Source organism: Chrysemys picta, chromosome 1 (genome assembly GCF_011386835.1).
Source record: "Chrysemys picta bellii isolate R12L10 chromosome 1, ASM1138683v2, whole genome shotgun sequence".
In the NCBI taxonomy this organism is placed as follows: Eukaryota; Metazoa; Chordata; order Testudines; family Emydidae; genus Chrysemys; species Chrysemys picta.
In genome coordinates, this window is record NC_088791.1 from 198,415,662 (window position 1) to 198,438,559 (window position 22,898).

At 41.9% G+C, this 22,898-nt stretch overlaps 1 protein-coding gene and 1 long non-coding RNA gene across 5 annotated transcripts in view; both read left to right on the plus strand.

Annotated features, from left to right (window-relative positions):
* The window catches only part of SLC37A1 (solute carrier family 37 member 1), a 61,974-nt gene that overhangs the window by 23,982 nt on the left and 15,094 nt on the right, over positions 1-22,898 (plus strand). For 2 of the 4 annotated variants that reach the window (XM_042851480.2, XM_005303699.5), the window contains exons 9-13: positions 409-446; positions 4,636-4,719; positions 16,148-16,279; positions 19,245-19,335; positions 20,822-20,884. In XM_042851480.2, coding sequence (XP_042707414.1) covers positions 409-446; positions 4,636-4,719; positions 16,148-16,279; positions 19,245-19,335; positions 20,822-20,884 — 408 coding nt within the window. The remainder of the gene's footprint in view (positions 1-408; positions 447-4,635; positions 4,720-16,147; positions 16,280-19,244; positions 19,336-20,821; positions 20,885-22,898) is intronic. The other 2 variants (XM_065577901.1, XM_005303700.5) reach the window with 1 other exon arrangement.
* On the plus strand, positions 5,162-11,518 carry LOC135977362 (uncharacterized). Its single transcript, XR_010594816.1, has 3 exons — positions 5,162-8,543; positions 9,784-9,938; positions 11,134-11,518. It is a non-coding gene; the product is annotated as an uncharacterized LOC135977362 (long non-coding RNA).

Here is a 22,898-nt window from a genome sequence, read left to right on the forward strand (position 1 = left end):
GGGCAGAACGGTCCTGCGGGCCATAGTTTGCCCACATCTGGGCTAGACTATACCAGAAAGTTTTACTGCTTTAATTATGGTTTAAAGCAGCAAGAATGTGCACCTGTGTGCATGCATGCAGTGTGGAGGCAATTATATCAGTATAGAAGTGCTTATACAAAAGTAGCTTATGCTGGCTCAGGGAGCAAAATAAACTCTACCAATATAAGGCATCTGTATACCAGTATACTGCATCTGTGCTAAGGCTTATACCAGTATAACTGCATCAGTAAAAAAAATCATACCCTTATCAGGCATAGTTATACCGTTATAGCAACTTTTCTAAGTGCAGACCAGGCATTAATATCAGCAGGGTTTTAGGAGAATGATTCCTTATGTTTGATTAACTGGTGTTTTGTTGTATTTCAGACCCTAAAGATTTAAGTTACTCTTGCAAACCATCCAGTGTAAGTGAACATTATTGTAATATTCATTGTTATATTTCATGTTACTTTTATTTTTTTTAATGGATAAATAGGACAACATTTGGTAGTTATAGTATGAAACTAGCCTTCTGGTATACATTTGAACAACGAGAGGCTGTAATACCTGTCAGGGAAATGAATTAAGCTTGGTGGTAGGGCTTGTGATAATGTAGTGTGTTGGTTTTGTAGTGGAATTCAAGTATTATTCATGCGGTTTGCTGCGGAGAGAGGAGTGGCAATAAAAATTGGAGTTTTGAGGGGGGTTGATTTTTTTTTTTTAAATTTAAAATTGATTTTTTTATTTTGTTTAAATTAGCATAAGGAACAGTGTGAGGGGGAAGATCTCCACAACGGGATCCTCATGTAGATGTATTTTCTCCTGCCCCCAGATTTCACTGGGGTAAGGAATGATTTGGGTCTATATCATTTGCCTTAATGATATCCTTTGGCATCCATGCATCCAAAGATGAATTGTACATTGAAAGAAAATGTCCAGTGTCTGTTTTGAATATATTGATTTTCTTAATTTTGCATGCAGTCTTGTTCTTCTATGGTAATTTAGGGTAGATTGGCCTTCTCTGTAGCATGTATTATTTCTTGTACTGCTTTCTCTTATCCTCTTACTATTCTCCTCTCTAAAGGACATAATCTTTAATATTTTCAATCTCTCCTGATATAAAGTTTCTGATCATTTTAATTGCCATTGTCTCAAGCACATGTTTTTGGCTTTATCACATATTTTGGTCACCTCATTTCAGAAAATACTGTACTGTCTATATTTTCTATTCAATTCTTTCGCATTTTTTAAATACAAGCAAATCTATTACTGGATTGAAGTTACATGACTCATAGACACTTTGAGCTGGAAGATATTTTTCTTAAGTATTTATTTGCTACCTATTGAGAAACATCCTGGTGAATGTTTCAATCACTTCATACAGTTACTAGAAAGAAAGATAGATCTCAGAATTTGCCACTAAGCTTTGCTGAGGTAAATGTATTCCATTCACTTCAGTGCGCTGTTACTGAAAAGCATTGTTAAAGAGCTCTGCACAGCATATTGCTTTTCTGCCTTACCAAAAGCTGACATGAAAGAAAAAAATGACTTTCAGCTATATCTGTCTTGATGCTGTTGAACCAAAAAAAAAAAAAAGGCAATTGAGGATTTGTTTTCTTGCAGCCACCCCCCCCCCCCAAAAAACAAGAGGTCATTGACTTCTCATGAACATCAGCAAGATAATTGCCTCACACCCAGCCTCATTGTCTGATGCATTTGACCTACTGTTTCCATGGAAACCTTGCTCTCTGGAGCATAAAGCATCACTCCCTCCCACAGATTCTTATTTGCAATCCCATAGGAGGTTTTAAAGACATTTCTCTCCTAGACTTCACTCAGAAATAGCTCCAGAATGCAAAACTTGCCAAGAGTTCAGTAAATCCTAGGAAGTCACATGATGTTTGAATGTGGGAATACCTCAAATTTAAAATTTGAGGTCCGAAAAGTACAGAGTACCTTCAACTCCTGTTAACTTCAGTGCACTCTCCTTCTGTATTCACCACAGGATTAATTTGTAGAAGTTAAACCAATTAATAGAATATTGATTAACAAATCTGGTTGCTGAAGTGTAGCTGAATGACAACTGAAAGGATACAGCTACGGTATTAGCACAATAAACAAACAAAAACCTTGGCCCTGTTAGACTAGCTGCAGAATTTTGCAGGAAGGCATAAAATTCTAGCTGCCACTTTGTTTTCAGTCCTTCTGAGAAGCAAATTCCCATGCGGCATGGGTCCCCTTGAAAATTTTTAAAACATTTTTGTAAATAATAATTCAAGAGTATATTTGAATCTACGAGCAGAGACAATCTTCTAATTGCAGGTGAAGCAATACAAACTTGAAAAGTTACCATGAGGAGTAGTTCCTCCAGAGAGAGTAAATCTAAGGCACCATCTGTGAGCTGGTCTGGTGATATTTTTTTTTTTTCATGTCCTCCATAATTTGAAGCCTCACAGGATGCCCAGGTCCCTCCATACTTTTAAGTGACTACACTGTAAGTTACAAGCTATTCAAAAATTGATCATTTTTCCTCCCAAGTCAGTGGCAGAGACTGGAACAGAACCTAAAACACCTAACTCCAACTTTCTCCACAGATTTCTCAGGATACCCATTGTCACTTGTATCTGGCTTTGCTGTGTTAAAAAAGGAGTTCTAACTGGAAACACACTCATGAAGATAATTTCATTTTAAATTAAGTTTTTCAACAATCCCCAAAATAGAAGGTGCACTTAAGTGCTTTGGCCATTTTACCTTGGTTTGTGTACTTGTGAAATGTGTTTCAAAATATTTCAGAGTCTGGTGTAAATGCCAGAAGTGGAGTCTTTGTCTAAACTTTCCACAGAGATCTACTCTCCACAAATGCTGTAATTCAAGCAGTCTATGCAATCTGCAATAAAGGAATTTGATAAATGACAGTAGAGGGCAGATTTAGTGGCATTTGTAATAGGGAAAAAAATGTAAAAATTATGTGAAGATTTGGTATCTTCTTTTTCATTGCTTTAATCTAATCTCTCGTTCACTGCTCTTGCAACCCTGCATCTTGTAGTCCCAATTGATCAATACATATGAACACGTTGAAATTCTTTTGTTCTAAGAACTCTTTTAACATGGCTTTTCCTTTCTGTGGAAATATCAGTTCTTTTAAAAATTCTTGTGGTAAAGTTCTTCCATAACTGGAAGACTCCATACTTTTCAACTTCTTACTTCTCTCCAGAAGATAAAGTGTAAATATTTAATATGTAGCCTCTCAGTCTAGTCCTCCTCTCCAGATATTTCCTCTTTACCAGAGTATATTGCATTTAAACAGTGAAATGGAAAAAAAAGTATTTCACTTTTTCTCTTCTTAACCTTTAGATAAAGATATAGCTGGTCTTTCCTCAGATAATAGATTTTCTTTCTGCTAGATCATTATAATTCACTTCCCAAAACGACTCTTCTTTTCAGTAAGACCATTTCTAGTATGTATTTTGCAGAACCCTTGTTTTTGGACTTTGGCCCATCAAGGATGATTACTTCAATCTTTGACTGCACTTTACCTTTTATGGATTATACATAATTTATCCTCATCTCTCCATAAATTTTCTGTACTGGAGGAATGAACAAGTAAAGAACAACAAAAATATGCATCCATACACTTTATCTGGGGCAAATTTTGTGTATATTTCCTTTTAAATTAAGACTTCAGATATGGACAGGGCATGCTTTTCTGACTATATTTATTTTTTACATAGCATTCAGGATGTACTAAGGCACTTAGTAAAGTTTAGTGCCTCCTTCTGCTCCTCTAATGTAATACGCAACTGAACACAGCCCCATGTTCTCTCTACCTGGTGGTGAATATACATTTAAGGTTTACATGTAAGCTACCCAACCCACACACTTCATATCAATGGCAAATCTTTTTAGATAAAGTGTCATATGGTGACATATTTCAAAGAATGCAATTTCAGCATGCATTGATGTGCAACTGTGCATGCAAATGAATGGCTATATTTACAGGAAAGCAACTATTTTAGATCTGTTCCAGTTGGGGGCCTGGGGAGCCCACAGAGGATAGATAGGATCAGATCCTCGGGGGGGCGGGAGGAGGAAGACCCCAAAGACAACAACTATAACCGTGGTGCCCCCTTCCTGTGCTCAAACAGCTAGAATGAATATTTTATATGAGAATGTGAGAAACCTTTATCTTCAATGGGGAGGGAGGAGGAGAGAAATTGTTCCTTAATAGCAGTCTCTGAAATAAATGGATCAGTTTAGGAAGTCGAATTGTGATTAAAGTATTGTTACAAAATGTGGATTTTGTAGTGAAAAATGTCGAAGTCATTAAGTGGAATGAGCTCAAAATCTGAATTTCCTGTGCCGCTCCTGTGTACAGCACAATTTGAAATGAGAATATATAAAAGTGCCTTCTCTTTCACATTTTGCAAGATTCACAGAACTCCACCTGAATTTAAAATAACTAGAATGTACAGTCATCAAACCATAAGTTTTTCCACTTGGCTTTGCATCTGAGGTGTGATGAACATAGATCTTTGGTATGTAAAAGTAGGGTCTAACCCTACTTCTAGCATCAGTGACTTCTTTAAGGTAGTGCTTTTTTAAATTGTTTTTCAGAGCTCAAAGTCCTACATGAATGGTACAAATAAATTCAGAGTCCATAAGCCAACCTTAAATCTTAAAGAAACCAACAATCTTCAGGTAAAATGAAATTTCTTAAATTAAAATTGTATGTAAGATTTTCTAAGCTCAGATATAATCTTTCCAATGAAAATGGCTTTACCCATGAATGTTTCAATCTGCTAAAGATCTTATAGAAAAATATAAATATAAAAATATTTCAACTTACTGTAAACAGTGTTTTAGGGGAGATTTTTCAAAGACACAAAAGACAGCTAGGTGACTGACTGCCCTTTATGCATATGAAAATCTTTCCCTTAATTTCTTCTGTAGTGTCCCCTTAGTGTTTTTTGCTTTCGGCTGGAGATTTACTGCTTCTTAAAAACAATGACATATTTAACAACTTCTGTGCCCTATTGTCCTCGCCTACAAAACCAGTTGCATTGGTTCTGTGGTACACTTTGAGTTCTTCAGAATGAAAATTTAATTTTAAAAGAAGGGGAAGCGTAGCGAGAGCAGTGTGAGCAAAATTCACAGTAGCGATAAGGGGATGAGCATAAACCAATAGCCTGGATCAAAAACATCCCCAAATTTGGGAGACCTTCAGATCCCAACATTGTAGTTGTGACCAATTTCTGCAATAATCGCATCCCTGAGTTTCATTTAGGAGAGCAGAGTAATGTGCTGTACACTACGCGGCACAAATAACCAAAACTTAAGTACCTTTCACTCTGCAGCCCTTTGTTTACTAAATATACTATGAAGGCCAAGAACATAAGAACAAGGTTCAAAAAAGAGCTAGATAAATCCATGGAGGATAGGTCCATCAATGGCTATTAGCCAGGATGGGCAGGGATGGTGTCCTTACCCTCTGTTTGCCAGAAGCTGGGAATGAGCGACAGGGGATGGATCACTTGATGATTACCTGTTCTGTTCATTCCCTTTGGGGCACCTGGCACTGACCACTGTCAGAAGACAGGATACTGGGCTAGATGGAGCCTTGGTCTGACCCAGTAGGGCCATTCTTATGTTCTTATGATATATTACAAGGGAATGTATTTGATTATTCACTAATGAGTAGAGGAGAGACCATTTCCCCCACATCATATTAAGGGACAACACAGCTGGTTTTGTTTCTTTGGTGTTATCCGAAGCCCATTAAAGTCTATGTGAGTCTTTCCACTGAGTTCCAAGGACTCTGGACCAAGCCCTTACTGATGAGCAGCTATTTTACGTGTTCCTCCTTTCATTCTAAGGCCTGAGTTATGCCTGGTAAGCAGAGCCTGTAATAAGGCTTGATGTGCAGCTGAACCACTCCAGGGGAACAAAATGGCTCCTGGAGCTCCCTGCGGGAGAGGAGTAATTTGCTACACCCTATTACTGTGCCGAATAGACCTTATCACATAGCTAACAAGCTCTCCTGGTTTGTAGGGTGGAGAAACAAAGGCATGATTTCAAGTATCAGAAGGGTAGCCGTGTTAGTCTGTATTCACAAAAACAACGAGTCTGGTGGCACCTTAAAGACTAACAGATTTATTTGGGCATAAGCTTTTGTGGGTAAAAAACCCACTTCTCTTCAAAGGCACGATTCTGCCTTCTCCACTTCTGTCTTGTTGCTGGCAGAGGAAGCAACTTGTTAGCGGCGCCTGCACTCCCCTGAGTGCAGGGACTTCTGATTCTGGAGGTCCATTACGTGGGCCTCCCATGGAAGGCAGAGTCCATGCTCTCTCTCCCTTCTGTGCAGGCATTGGCCACAGTTTAGCCCTCTGACTTTTTGGGAAATGGTTAGTTATTTGTGTGCATAATATGTAACTTTTTGAGCGGTTGGACTTCAGCATGGAGACTGAACATTCTGGGTTGGGAGGCACCTCTTCCCACCCTCCATGCTGAGAACATCTATATAGAAAAGGAATAGAGTTATTCTCTCTCCCCATTGTACATACTTATTTACTGAACTTTGCAGGCCCTTTCTTTGCAAAAACAATCCTTCTGAAAATGAGAACTGAGTGCAGTCTAAGTGTAGTATTCATGATACTGGACAATGTAACATCTCATTTCCTTGGCCAAATACAGCTCTGAATATCACCTGAGGACCATTTTTTAAAGGTTTTCTACAGGTGCTAGGTGGTTACTTGGTTGCTTGTTTGTCATATAGACTTTTTTTTAAAATGAGAGTAGTCTTCATCTAATTCTCTGTGGGGAGAAACATACAAAAAAACTACCCCTGGGTAAATACTGCCAAAAATGTTGAGATTACTCATTCTTAAACTGCTCCCACTGTGTTTGCTCTCCGCAGTGGCCAGTGAGTTTACTTGCAGGAATATTCATGGAAACAGAAAGGATTTTAATCTATTAGAAGTTATTGACAGAAGCAAACTTTACATTTGTAAATGAGTACTGGTATTCACACCAGAAAACAGATTCTGGATTTGTCCCTTCAGAGAAAAGAAATATCTTGTGACCAGAACAAAACAAAAATCTTCGTTTCATTTCAAAATGTTGATGTGAATCTAACCACTTTTGTTTTCACGTCTTCCTGTGGTAAAAATTGAAATTTGTTTCTCAGAATTGATTATTTTCTCCCCCAAAAATTCAGTTTCAATTGCAAAGTCATATTTTTTAGGTAGGAAAACTTTCCACACACCATACCTCAACCAGTTCTACTTGTCACCTATGTGTTCAATCAAAATTAACCAAACCATTCTGAACTAAGTATATTCACTGTCTACAGTGAACTGTTTGAGTACAACCTGCAGCCCAGATGTTACTTGCCAGTATTATGCTCTGAATAATTTTAAAATAATGGCAAGAGTCTTGAATCTCATAAGCTGTTTTTGGACAATTCATAAACACAAAGAGCTGAAATTTGAAAATAAACTGTTGGCTGTAATTTGCTCTGCCAGCTCTAATCATAATTCTCAGTAATTGGCACTCTTGTTGTCAGTTTGTGCAGAGAGGCTATAGACTGAATGGATAAGGAGACTTTATCCTGAGAGGTGTTCCATCTTGATCATGACAGACGGACACTGGCTGAGCAGCACTGGGGTGCTTGCTGTCAAATCTGTCAGAGTTAATGTGTGTTTTCTTTGCTATCTGTGTTAGTTGTTCATAATGGTGAGAAATAACGAGGCAAAAAATGTTCTCTCTGTTTTTGAGACCTTGCCCTTTCCCCCTCCAGTTGAGGATAACTGTATCTAATCTTGCTCTTGTAAATGTGGAGTTGAATATATTTTTTACAATGGCTACACTATAGCTAAGCTAAGGTTATCATAGTTCTGCTTCTTGCTGCCTGTACAAACAGCAGATGTTCAGTGGTTTTAGAACTAGTCAATTCCTAGCATGCTAGATTGGCAGCTCTGACTGATTCTTAGCTGACCACTCTAAACAATATAACAAGAAAAATAATATTCAATATATGCAACAAATAAAAGCAGAATGTGTTTCTAGATACATTACCTGTCATGTCAGGTTGGCCTCTTAAAATTATACACTATTGAGCAATAATAAATCCTTCCCCAGAGCTCAGGAGTGTACCATATGTCTGTTCACTCTCACTGACAAAGCTGAAAAGTATTATCCCTGCCAAGCTCAAATTGCTTTTTCCTTATCTAGCTCAGTCTAGCACTTACCTCCAAGATATTGATATATATCTCCAACTTGAATTGCTAAGAGAGGTGATATGTGTTGTGTATTGGTAACTTCCACTTCAGAATTATCATTTCTTTGCATTAGTAAGCTTAGAGTCACCTGTCTGAGAAATGAGCAGCATTTACTCAGACAATTCCAATCAGGCTATTGTGCTTACAGGTATCCTGCAGGGTTTACTCTGCCCTTATTCAAGCAACGCTCCTTTGGAAGTCAATAGGAAGTTTTCCTGAATAATGACTGAAGGGATTTTGACCAATGTTTTTGTTTTGTGTTTGGGATTGATAGCTTGAATTGCAAATGTTAAACTAAAGTATCGATGGTGTTTCAGTTATTCAAAGATTAAAAACTGAAATTAAGTGTCTACTGCTAATTTGTTGCCATTTAAAATAAAACAAAATTATAAATCGGATTATTTCAAAATCACTCAATAGAAAGTGTCATTTTCAAATCTGTTCCATCATTTTTAAGCTGTAACATCTGTTCTCCATGTCAGTTTGTTTAATATTAATCAGACACTTTCCATCTACCGCACAAGTACGGGGTGTGGAATAATGTACCAATTTACCTTTCCAAGCTTAAATTCAAATAAATGTGGTAGTATTAAGCTCTTCACCAAGATTTAATGTAGATGTGTGATGGTTAGGAGAAGGGTGAACATACATTAAAATCGTCTTGCAGCTAAAAAGAGAAGCATTGCTAGGTCATCTTAGAGGGTGACCGTGCCATAGGGTACAGGTGAAATACTGGGTTGCTACAACTACTGAACCTATCATTTTTACAAGCTGGCAAAATAGTTTTGATGGACCTTGACAGCTTTGTATCCAAAATTTCTGCCACCACGCATGGGAGTGAGTGGTGAATCTTGGATTTAGGTTTGAACTTCCTCAAGATTCGGGGGAGAGCACGTGAGAGGTTTTGGTTCAATGTAATCTCTGGATAATTGGCTTCACACACTTAGGCATGGATTCCAGTCCCTACTCATATTGAATAGTACTTTATCCAAACAGCACTGTTGAACAGAGGTGCCAAATCAGATAGATACTTCCAAGGGAGGATGATCAAATTATGGTCCCTTCCCCACTGCCTCCTCCTGAAGGGACCCCAGGTTTCCCTCACCCAGGGAGTGTCCATCTCTCTTAAAACATGGTGCTTGAGCCAGTTTGAGTTCTCGGTGGGCTCCCCTGCACTCTGCTGTACAGGAACAGGCTCCTGGTGCGCCAGATCACCACATCATTTCACCCCGCCGCTCTTCCAAAATTTCAGTGGCGTGGTAACCCTATGCTCCAGGTTGCAACACCATTCACTGAAACGTGGCTTGGCCACCCCATTTGTACAGAGAGGAGGCCAGGTCAGACTTTAATGGCAATGTGACTACACAGCTGGAGTGTTGGTCCAGACCGCTCTGGCAGCAGCTGTATTTGTTTAGTATGGGACAGCTGCTTAAAGATAATTGGGCCATGGCCCCCCTGCTCCGTGGCCTATGGAACTTTGGGCAAGTGCAAAAAGCATGGGGGGAGGGAGGGATTTGCTCTCACTTCTCCCCACTCCCTGCAATTGGTGTCACTACTATTGAAGTCAGGTGGAGTAAGGTACTGTTACCGAAATGTTGGGTCCGCCTAGCTGAGAGTCAATAACAGCCAGACAGGGATAGGGTTACCATTCGTCCGGATTTACCCGGACATGTCCTCCTTTTTGTACTAAAAATAGCGTCCGGGGGGAATTTGTAAAGCACTCACAATGTCCGGGATTTCCCCCCTCCCCCGGCAGAGCAGAGCGAGCAGCTGGGAGGGCTGCAGGAAAGTCCCGGGCTGGACTCCGGAGCAGCTGTAGAGGAGCCGGATCCGCCCTGCATTCTGAGCAAGTGTATCAGCACAAAGAGCAGCCCTCCCCTTTTGCAACTGGGAGCGGTTTCTGCCATGCAGCGTAGCAAAACGGGAGCGAGAGCACTTTGTGCTGATACAAGGGCAGCTCTCCCCTGCAGCCCGGTCCGGGCCAGGGACCGGGTTTTGTTGTGCTGGGGAGCTCAGCCACGTGTCCGGCTCGCACAGAGCCCAACACCCTGTTCTGAGCAGCAGGGTAAGGGGGCCAGGGGGCAGGAAGGTTCTGGAGGTGGCAGTCAAGAAACGGGGGGGGCTTTTTGGGGGGAGTGGAGAAAGTTTTGGGCAGTCAGGGTACAGGTAGGGGGTAGGGTCCTGGGGGGCAGTTGGGGGGGTCTTAGGAGGGGGCAGTTAGGGGACAAGGAACAGGGAGTCTTAGGTAGGGGGTGGGGTTCTGGAGGGCAGTTAGGAACAGGGGTCCCAGGAGGGGGCAGTCAGGGGACAAGGAGCGAGGGGGTGGGGGGCTGGGAGTTCTGGGGGGCTGTCAGGGGGCAGGAGTGGGGAGAGGGATCGGAGCAGTCAGGGGACAGGGAGCAGAGGGGTTTAGATGGGTTGGGAGTTCTGGGGGGGGCTGTCAGGGGGCAGGAGTGCGGAGAGGGATCGGAGCAGTCAGGGGACAGGGAGCAGAGGGGTTTAGATGGGTTGGGAGTTCTGGGGGGGGCTGTCAGGGGGTGGGGAGTGGTTGGATGGGGCGTGGGAGTCCCAGGGGTCTGTCTGGGGGTGGGGGTGTGGATAAGGGTTGGGGCAGTCAGGGGACAAGAGGCAGGGAGGCTTAGATAGGGAGTGGAGTCCTGGGGGGCAGTTAGGGGCAGGGGTCCCAGGAGGGGGCAGTCAGGGGACAAGGAATGGGGGGGAGGGTTGGAGGTTCTGGGGGGGCGGGAAGTGGGAGGGGCAGGGGCGGGGCTAGGGCGGGGCTCCTCCCGTCCTCTTTTTTGCTTGCTGAAATATGGTAACCCTAGACAGGGATAAGGAAAAGGTTGCTTTATTCTGCAGAAGAAAGGAGAGCTTTGCACCTTGGTACAAAAACTCTAACTCATACAAAAGCCAAAGATCTTTTATACATTCAAACACAGGCCCTGGTCGTGTTAACATTTGATTGGTGGTTAACAGACCCTGTACTTCTGCTATCTGGTCAGTGAAAACCAGTTTGGGACCAGCTCCAACTACCGCAAGGCCTTGACAGGGAAGACAGTTGAAAAGTTCAGGCTACTGTGTACTTGAGGTGTCTGCTTCCCCCTAATGGCTGCTGGCTGCCATAATGGCTGCTAGCTGTTAAAGGCGGGGGGAGAAGGGGGGTCACTGCTGACTGTCACAGTCCCTCCTTCGGGCCTGACAAACCCAAATTGTCAGGCCCATTGCACAATTTGTGATCAAGCTGGAGGGAAAGATATCTAGAGCCAAGCGGTTCTGGAGAACCATCTGCCTTAGTTTTCTCTGTGCGGTTGCCAAGTCCACCAGGGCATCGGCAGTAGTTTAATTTTCCAGATGTCTCGGTGAATTACCCAATTCCACATGCATCCTCTCCATGGACCTGGCGGGATTCGGTATGTGGGAGCCCACACACCCCTAATCGGTCCATATGCTTGGAAGGAGCATTGAGAACGTTCGCACTTCCACCCAGAAAGTCTCCAAGTATGTCTCCATGGCCACAGATCAGATGGTACTCCTGATGTGTCTGTAAGGGCAGTGGGCCAAGCCTGAGCATGCTAGATCCCACTGCAATGCCTTCCCAGCCTTAGTGATATTCAATACCATTTCTGTCAACAACTTCTGGGTCATAGAACTAAGGGCGGAGATAACATGTAACTCACCAATTCCAGCCTGTACCTGGTTTAGCTGTGCCCCAGAAATAAGCCTTTTCTAATTGCCCCAATTTCTCATCATGTTCTTGGTTCTTAAAAATATTCCAAACTGCTGCTGCACTATTGGCCCCATCCCATAGGGATCTGGTCAAGTCACTTTTCTTTCTAGAGGAAATAACCCAAGCCCTCTGTGTGCTAATCTAATGGCAGCCCCCTGTGAGCAATTTGGGTATGTAGAGGTGACCTGGAAACTGGATAAGGGTAATGAAAATTTAACGGTCCCTAGTGTAGTATTAATCACAGTCCATTGATATCCTAATACATTTCTCTTTGGTGTAATACTATACCACATTCCCAAGCATGGGTCCCACAAGTTTCTTCCTGCCAGTGTATAATTCTTTGTTTCTTCACCAGGGTCAGTTCTTAATGTCTCTTGTAGGCAGGAATCCTTGGACTTTGGTGGTTTCAATGGAGCAAGTGTTCCTTCTTCTCTTTTCCTGAAACAGTCATGATTCAGCATCATACAGGGGAGAGGTTACTAGCACATCACCCTGTAATGGTTTTGCGTCTTCTAAAAAAAATTCAAAGGTACAGTAGGTCTGTCAGTGGACAGGGGAGAGGTTACTAGCACTTCACCTTGTCTTTTTTCCTTTTTCCTGCTGTCCAGAAGGCACAGCAGAGCTAGAAGGAGAAATAGGCTTATCAGTCGGAGAGTCCTCCTAAGGTGGAGGGGTCTTTTTACAGTGAAAAGCATTCCAGGTAGGCAGTCCTTGGCACTTCACAGCGATGTTGGTGGTTAACAGGACTTGGAAAGGGCCTTTCCAGCATGGAGCCAAAGCAGTCTTTCGTTGGTGGATCTTTACATAGACTCAGTCTCCTTGTTTCAATGAACGGCCGGGCTGCTAGGGTCTTTGGATAGCACTTCTTTTATCTGTGAGAAAAGAAACCTAACACACTTCATTAATGCCTGGCAGTGTTTTGCAGATCTCATAGTGCTTGGGCACATTCAGGCCCCCCTTTTCTTGGCTGTCAGCCAAGTCTTAGCTGTGAGCAGTGTCCTTGGATGGGGCCAGCATCTTATCTTTGGACTGAGCTTGCTAGCTATTTTTTTCCCCCAGTTTACTCGTTCTGTTCTTTTTCCTTCTCCCCTTCTCGGGTTCTTTTAACCTACAAAGGAAACTTCCACTCTTCACTCATACACCTTTTCCCAACAATGAACACATACACATTGCCATTATACAGTACATTAGTCTTATTATTCAATGTATGCCATATACACCCTTCCAGTAAAATAACTTTATTACAGAGCTTTGGAGCAACAAACCAGGACAAGCACACCCACTTTTGAGGAGTCCACTCGGTACAACCTCTGGTGTCCAATAGCTTTCCTCCCTCCCCAGACCTCTGGCTAGAAATCTGAGGTAGCCAGAAGGATCCCATGGGCAATATGGGAAGTGGGTTAACCTTCCATGTCCTTGCTTCCAAAGACTGTTGGTATGCAAATTTTAACAACAATTTTGGCCACAAGACAAACATCACAAGACAGGACATAGAACACAAAAATAATTCCTATTGTGCCAGTAAATGCATGGTACGTTGAATGCCATTCAGCTGGCATCCGTTTTCTCTGATGATCTGCAAGACAAAAGAACAGAGGTCTACCCCTTCTGGGCAGTCAGTCATTGCTTAAAATATTTCCTTTATATACACATACTCTTGTTGATTTTAGGCAAAACAGAGGAATTACCCCATATTTCCTTGTATTTGTTTCATAGGCAGCCCAGGTTTCAGTGGCTTCTACCTTATTAGTAAGAAAATTGCATTAATACAGATGCTTTCTGGCTTGCTTCCAGATCCAAAACTATCCACAGCTTAAAGATTCTTACTTAAAAAGGGACACAATTAACTTTCCCAGACTTTTGATTGCCTTTTACTTCTAACTTTCAAACACTCAGTGATCTGAAAAAGACAACACAACCTATATTGGTAGGTTTGCATTTCTTTTACCTCTACTACAATATACACTGCACATGTTCTGGGGAAAATGCACATCCTCTCCACAATTCAATTTCCACAACACTAGCCACATCAATTTTTACACAAGGTGTAACTATTTCTTTTGTGCTTACAAAATCTCCATGCACCCCTAGTAAGACAGTTCGACCACATAGAGCCAGAGGCACTGTCCTTCTCTCTCGTTACCAGATCTTTCATCTGCTATTTTGTTACCCAAAAACAAATTCAAATCTTTTATTCTCCTGGCTTTGACTACCCTGCAGCAGCCACAACCTTTGGTCTTTATTTAAAACATTTTAAATCCTGTAAAGCATTAAGTCACCTTAAGGATTAAAGACTAAATACCATATTAAACAATACTAGTTTCCCGTATCTGGCAAAAGTATTCTTGGTTTTTGCAACTTTAAACAATACCAATTCATCTCAAACTTATAAAACACAGATCCCACAAAAACCAATAATCCATTTGTCCCGGTGCCTGGTTTTCCAGTACCAGGCGCAAGGGAGTTAAGTAAGTCGGAATGTCAAAAGATCCGGATTCGGGCCAATCAGTGCCCAGGGCTGGCCAATCCTGGGTGCAAAGCTGCAACAAGCATCTCTTCAACATTCTTTTCTGAACACCGGGTAAAGGCCATTTACTTAACATATAATCCAAAGGGCTATCCTTAGAGGGTTTCCTCTGAGACCCACCCATCCCCCTTCTGACACTCAAACTAAGAATTAGACAGAAAGGTGGAGGGAATTATGGTCTAATCCAGAAATCTCTGCTTACCCCAACTGTTACAGGGGACAGGACAGAAGAATCTCAATCTGACCTCAAGGCTTCCTCGCACGCTATGGCTTCCACCCTGAGGAATTATGAACGAGAAGCTCCGTTCCACCCACACACCTAACACCCAAGCGTACAAGACAGAAATTCATTAACCGGTTAACCAGAACAGAACCAGAACCAGAGTCAGATAGTGTTTCCTTATCCTATTAGGGCTCACCTTATCGGAGCACGAACCCCAGGGGCTGCGGTGAAGTGAGGAAAAGGGGCTAAGCACCCCGTTGGCGCCATTCCTAGTTCGCCGCAGCCATCTGGAGTCCAATGTCCGAGCTAGGAGGGTCCCATCTGGGTCGCCAGAAACTGTTACCGAAATGTCGGGTCCGCCTAGCGGAAAGCCAATAACAGCCAGACAGGGATAAGGAAAAGGTTGCTTTATTCTGCAGAAGAAAGGAGAGCTTTGCACCTTGGTACAAAAACTCTAACTCATACAAAAGCCAAAGATCTTTTATACACTCAAACACAGGCCCTGGTCATGTTAACTTTTGATTGGTGGTTAACAGACCCTGTACTTCTGCTATCTGGTCAGTGAAAACCAGTTTGGGACCAGCTCCAACTACCTCAAGGTCTTGAAAGGGAAGACAGTTGAAAAGTTCAGGCTACTATGTACTTGAGGTGTCTGCTTCCCCCTAATGGCCGCTGGCTGCCATAACGGCTGCTAGCTGTTAAGGGGGTGTGGGGGTCGCTGCTGACTGTCACAGTACTACTCAGTGTAAAACATCAGAATCTAGCCCTTCGATAATATTGATCTAATTCATAGGTGTCACTGCATGAATGAGTAAGACTGAAAACTAGAGGTCAGGAACAAAAGAAACTTATGAGTCTTTTAAAACTAAGCATATGCTATACATACCTGAACAGTACAAATGATCCCTACTGATGAATGTGAAGATACAAGGGACAGAAATTCTGAAAAATCAGCTTAATATTTATATAGAAGCCAGGTAATGTCAGTGATATCTTCAGTATGTTAACCAAGAAGTGTTTTCAACTCCAACCAGTGAACCACATTTGAATGGTGGATGGGGAGAAGCCATTGAAAAGTAGAAGAAATAAGTCAATTTCCAATAGCTGGGTTCTGTTCAGGGCACGCTATGATGTGTAGTGGTTTTGCAATTTGAAATCTGCTCACAATACAGATACTGTAGTGCTTTGACTCCAGAAGTAAATGCATGCTGCCCTAAAAAATAGTGCTTTTTTCACAAAGATTTCAGAATCCGTGAATCGCTTTCTGTAGTACAAAAAGTAAAGTCATAAGACATGTGAATGACTTGGTTGTTTACTACATACATTTTAATGTATTTACTTTTCTTTTTGTGGTGGTGGGAAACTGTATGTAGGATCCAGCGATGCAGTGTTTGCTTCCTGACAGAGAGAACTTCACAGTGCCACTGAACCATAACATGGCAGTCAATGGGGAAGGTGGAACTAGAATGTCAGCTATAAGCTTCATAGGTGCTTTGCGAATACCTGTGAGTACATGCATTAGTCTTATCCACTGTACATTGACTTGGGTTTTATCCGACAGGATTCTGATTTTTATACAGTTTAAATGGAGAAGTGGACAAAGTTGGTTTTCCCATCTCAAAACTGGTATTTTATTCAGTCCTGTTGAGTTTTAACTGGATGTCGGGAATCAGGGGGTCTATGGTATAAGACAAAGTGGGTGTCCTATTCAGAAGAAGAGAGGATACAGAAAAAGGGAATATTTGGCTCAAAGAAGCCAACTGAATACATTAATAAATCACATATTCGAATTTACAAACATTCAGAAAACTAGTGAGTGCAAGTTTAAACCTGCTCTTGGAGTTTTAAGCTGTATAGCTAGCACTCACACACTTCAGAACCCAAGAGTATGATGACATTATTAACATAATGGGACAATATGTATGTATGAGGGGAGAGAAATAAGGGGATCAGAGAGGAAACCTTGAATTGTCAGGGATGGAGGTGGAGTAGCTGAAATACCTACAGCCTCTTCTGCGGAGGCGACAGAACTGTCCTTTCATATCACCTCTTCTTATGCTCCTTGAAACCTCAGGTAACTGACTAGTCCCAGTTAGAGCTGGTTGGAATTTTCTATCTAATTTGGGGGAAGGGGTTAATGAAAAAAGGTAGTTTTCACAAAATTACTGATTTTTCTTGAAATTTTTCACAATGGAAAATTGGAAAAAAAAATTGTTGGGGTAGGGTTGACCTGAATCAAAATATTTCCGTTTATTGAACAGAATCAAAATATTTTGAGTCACTTCAATTTTAATCTGCATCCACCTGAGCTACCGTGGTACTTCACTGAAGTTGTAATTCAGGTCTTCCTCATTCTACTCTCTGAGTCGGGCCTCTCAGCTAGACTACATCTCTCATGATGCTCTTTGGTCTTCCCTCTGGCTGAACTGCCATAGTGTATCATGGGAGATATAGTTTTTGCTGGGGAACCTGGCTCATAGAGGAGAATGGGGGCATGAGGCATCTGAACTACAATTCCTAGGAGGCACTGGCAGCTCAGGCAGATGCAGTTCAATGTCAAACTGAAACAAAATGTTTCCAAATAGAAATTTTTTGGAACTTTTCATTCCCTGAAAAATGTAGCAATTTTGACTTTTCATCCTGTTTTGAGGCAAAAAACAATGTTGAAATATCAGAATTTCCTGCCGGACAAAAGTTCTGATTTCTGACCAGCTTTAGTCCCAGTGGTTCTGCAATTCTGTGATCTCCTTAAGTGGGATGAACTCTTCATCCAGTATGAGCAAGCTGAACTTCAATGCATGTGCTTTTTTTGTCAGATGTGTTTTGGTTTTGCTTTTTGGTGGGTGGGTATGAAGTGGAAGTCTGAAGTTGAGCTATATGAATTTGGTATATAATATAATATTCTATAGCCCATTACCCCTGTTGTATGTGTATTTGTCCTCATATTTGGAGTAGTTGTATTGATGTACATTATGGAATATTAATAACATTGATTAGCACTTGATTACACCAGGGCTTTACTGCATTAATTGGCTGCCTATGTTGTTTAAGTGTTAAATTGAAAAATGAATTCAACAATTGTTAAAATATGATGGAAACTCCTACCTAGTCTCCTATCTACATCTTCCATAGAGTCAGTGGACCGTGCTCTATCCTGGTACAAGCGGGCTATAACGCCAGGGAAGTCAGTACAGTTGTACCTGCTTACAGTAGGATTTAATTTGGGCCGGTGTCACAAATGGCATCACTTCTTCAGGCAGATGACTTCCATCACTAGTAGGTTCATAAATGATAATTGTCATTTTCAAAAGCTCCTAATTTGAAAGCACAGTTTATGGCTTATGTAGGGGAGCATCTTACCACTCAAACTTTCAGGCTGCTGGATAAAAGGAAAGGGGGAGTTTGTTTGAATTCAGGGTAATAGCTCTGCTCAGGGAAACACAAATGAATTCCAGCTGGAACTGATATTGGGCCTGTGTGAATGTAGGAAAGAGCTACTGGCACTATATGCTACCCTCCTGTACCCTTAGATTCTACCCAGTACCTGATCCTGCAACAGCAAGGTGATATGTATCTAAAATATCCTCTTCTGCCTTCTCCTCGAGTCTTCCCCTTTCACTTCTCCCGTGACTTGGTGGTGGGAATGAATAACACTTTAAATACAGCAAGGTGTGAGTGTGGGAGGGAGGGTGTTGAGGGGGATGGGAAAGCATGAATGTGGTGGGGGGGGGCAAATCTCCAGCAATCCATATTGATACTTGCAGGAGTAGCATAACAGCAAGGACTTAAAACTGTGTAAAACCCCAAACTGCTGCCAGAAGATGGCAAATGGTGGGGGAAGGATTGACAGGAACAGGTTTATGTGGCAGTCCAATACACTTCAGCTGTGTTTTTATAATAACTTAACCTTACATAGAATTCTCAGCTAAGGCAATAGGGTAAAAGAATACTGAGACTTGTATGTTAAATAAGCACCCACTTTTACTGTGCTGAGTCCTAACTAGGCACCTCTTTGAAACCATGTACCATACGGGCTGTGTGGATTTTTGAAGAAATAAATACCATTGGTGAAATCCTGGTGCAATTTAAGTTGATGGGAAAACACCCCCAGGTCGCAACAGTATGCACCCAGATCAGTTCTATAAAAGGGAAGATACATGTAACATGACAGAAAATCACTGTCGATCTCTGAAGCGGTTATAAGCTCTATCTGTCCTTATTAGTATTCTGGTTTCTGGTTACAGTTACATGGAGAGAAGAAGATATACAAGTAGAATACTGCAATCTGCTTTGATCATAAGCTTCATGCTTCCAGAACAGGAAGTCTCAAGAGAGAAATTCCTGAGACAGAAAGGCTTAAGATGCCATTTGGCGATTGCTTGCATGGTGTGGTTTAACAGAAGCAAAGAAACAACAATAATGCATGTCTAGGTACTAACCTTATTCTTCTTTTTTCTTTTCTTTCCTTAGGGAGTCATAGAATTCTCTCTCTGTTTGTTGTTTGCTAAACTAGTCAGTTACACTTTCCTTTTCTGGCTTCCGCTCTATATCACAAACGTAGGTAAGTATCTGTGGGAGGAAAACAAGTGTTTAGTTAGAGAGTGTCATGAACTATGATGAGTCTAGTGACGTGAAAATAAACATTACTGCTTTTGTTTTAAGCTACAGTTGCCCTAGTAGAGTTGAAAGACTGCCGTTTATTATATATGTCAATGATACGTACTGAGAGTTAAGAGATAGCGACCACAAAAATAAGAATCTGATTTCTCTCTGAAAATTGCAAGTCTGTGTGATGACTTTCGCTCGTGAGAACCAGCCAAAAATATTTAATTAAATAAGCCCTATAATAATCATATATTTATAATGGTGCCTTATATCCTGATGGATCCCAAAAAGCTTAATAAGCTGCACAAAGGAATTACTTTATTTCTACTATTTATTTATTTTATTAGATCATCACTATCACTGTGCTTTGTGCCATACAGAACATAGAGGAAGGCATGCTCCCCCAAGAAGTTCATATTCTTTGGGCTATCCTCTGGCTTTTAAATCCACAGCCTCAAGACCAGAAGAGACAGGCAGGCAGAATGCCTGTAGGGAAGTGTGTGCAGTAGGGACACTCACTACATCCTTTGACAGGCCGCAGTATGCCCTCCTAGTAACCAGTACTTCTGTGCTAATAGGTTTGATGAAGGGAGAAGATTAGCTAATAAGTTTTTTTTTATGTTTAAAAACAATATAATTAGTTTTATTATATGAACATTAGAGGCGTTGGGCATCTAACTCCCATAGGTGCTTTTGAATATCCCACCCTGTGTTGCAGTAGCACTCAGGTGTCCCGCGGTGCTAGGCACTGTGCAAACACATGCAAAGACATGGTCTTTGTTGCGTATGGTTTATAATCCAGTTGCAGAGGTGTCCCTTTGCATGCTGGGGAGTTCACGGAGTCATTCTGCCTCCTTCTGCTCCTTGGGCATTGCAGCTTTGCACTGTTCTTTGCTCCAGGCTGCGTTTAACCAACACAATCTAGCCAGCCAGTGATACTGGTCACATAAGTAAGGGCTTCAGGATTAGGCTCCCTCTGTGGCCTTAATTTGTACCAAACATGTTTCTGAAACAAAGCAGCATTACTTATTGGTACTTGTTAGTAGTGTGGTGCTCTGATTATTTTTAAGACTGTTGCTAATGAACCAGAAAATTCTTGTGTACACACAAGTTTTACCACTTTAACTCAAGTGGTATGAGCCCCTCTAGCATGGACAGAGTTCTATCAGTATACAATTATTTATACCAGTAAAGCTTATTCTTGTAAATAAGTCATTCTGGTGTAAGGCACCTTTATACCAGTATAACTGCATCCACACTAAGTTGTACTGATTGTAACTAGATGGGTAAAAAAATCACACCACTAACTAACATAATTATTCTGGGGCAAAAGCTGTCTGTGGACCAGGCTTTACATATGGATCTGAATAAAATGAAGAAATTTCTCATAGTTTTGAAGTGAGAGGCTATTCTAATCCGATTTATTCTGCTTTTATTGTTAGAGCATCTTGATGCGAAAAGAGCTGGGGATCTTTCTACATTGTTCGATGTGGGTGGAATCTTTGGTAAGTTTAACACACTATTATTAATCAGACCTAGGTTAGGAAATCTGTAGCACACATAGCTGTTCTGTTTTACTCTTTTACTAAGAAATTGGGGTTTGATCTTGCATCCATCAGAAAATGGCAAAATTGGCTCCCGTGGGAGCAGGATGGGGCCTTACAGCCAAATCCTATGCCATGTGACCAGCCTAAGTAGCAGGTCTAGGGGAATAAATCCATAGCCCCTTATGTGATCCTGGTGCAAGAAAGATTGGAGCATCCTAGTGTCATAGAAACTTCTGTCTCTGTCCCTTTACCCCTCTCTTCCCCTCTGTCACCACATCCCTGACCCAAAAAGGTATCCTGTCCTCACCCTTGCATAGCAGCACTACACCAATTTTGCAGTTCCTCTGCCCAATGTGCCACAGAAGGGGTCTCCAGGGCGGTGATTGGGGTAAGCTGGAGGAGGTTTCACTGGATCCAGAGTTATGTAAATCTAATGGCCCCAGTACACTGAGTAAGTGAAGAAAGGGGTTGCAGCCACTGCTCCAGCTTGGCCCTGAATTTCACCTGCACTACTCCTCTCCACTCAGGCTCTGTGCAGGAGATGTGAATTTCACACCATGCAATTTAAAGCAAGCATAGGTAGATGTATCTCCGTGTTAGAGACTATACCAGTGTGGCTGCATGGCTGTAGTTATGGTGGCATAACCCTGTAGTGTAGAGGGACCCTTTATTGACAGAAGGAGTTTTTCCATCACTTTAAGAACACCACCTCTCGGAACAACAGTAGCTATGATAATACCTAGTCCTGCCATGAGGGCAGGGGACTGGACTAGATGACCTCTTGATGTTCCTTCCAGTCCTAAGATTCTATTATTCTATGTCAACTGAAGCATTCTTCCATTGACATAACTGTGTCTACACTGGGGGTTATGTTGACATAGCTATGTCAATCGGATGTGGGCTTGCTCATACTCCTGACCAAAATAGCTATGTTGACTTCTTTTAAGTGTAGACCAAGCCTAGTTAGCACCCAGAAAATAGAGATTTTATTCAGCAGTCTAAACACAAATCTCGCTCCACTGCAAATCCAAGCCACCAACATAGCTACTTGCAGAGCTTGATGGGGACCCAGATGTGTCAGTGCGATATATATATAGCTGGGCATTTTGCTGTGAGGGTTACCCTTTGAAAAGAGGGAAGGGGGAGGGGGGCAGTAGAGTATGGAAGAGTTGGGAAAACAAAAGTGCACTTGGAAAATTATTGCAAAAGGGCTATAATAATTGGGTCAAATGGAATAGTAAAGAGCAGTTCAAAAGTATTTATCTGTAATTTGGGAGTTATTTCTCCTGCCATCCACATGCTTACCAGAATATCGATCCATGGGTCTTTTCTTTCCCTGATGCAGGCTCCTATTTTCTGGGTTTAACTCCTTGATGAGAAATGGATTTATTATTATTGTTTCATTTTGTATAGCAGTAGCACCCAGGAACCCTAGTCATGAATTTACAGCCCCGTTGTGCGAGGCACTGGACAAACAAAGAACAAAAAGGAGGCCCCTTTCCTAGAGAGCTTACAATCTAGGTATAGGACAAGAGGCAACAGGAGGAGACAGGCAGGCAGGGCAGCATGAGGAGACAAGATGGAATCCCTATTGCATCCTTGCCAGGGTAGCCAAAGGATGTATCCAGTATTAAACTGAAAGCAGACACAGGGTGGCTTCTGGTAACCCTACCATGTGATTTGTGGCTCAGTAAATGTGGGTGGCATACCTCTGGATCTTACACTTGAATTCAGATTGGACACAGGGTTTATGATGATGGCTCTTTTGTCATGGTCAGACTATAACATCCTACATGTTGAGGCTAGGCTTATTCTTCCTCCAGAGGAGACCGAGGCCTTAATTCATTGGTTCAACCCCAGAAGCTGGTTTGACGCAGTTGGGTTCCAAAACACCAGGTGGAAAATACTGGCCAGCCACTTTACTAATGACACAGTGTAGCCATACCCTAGATGTCCCCTCCAATTACATCAT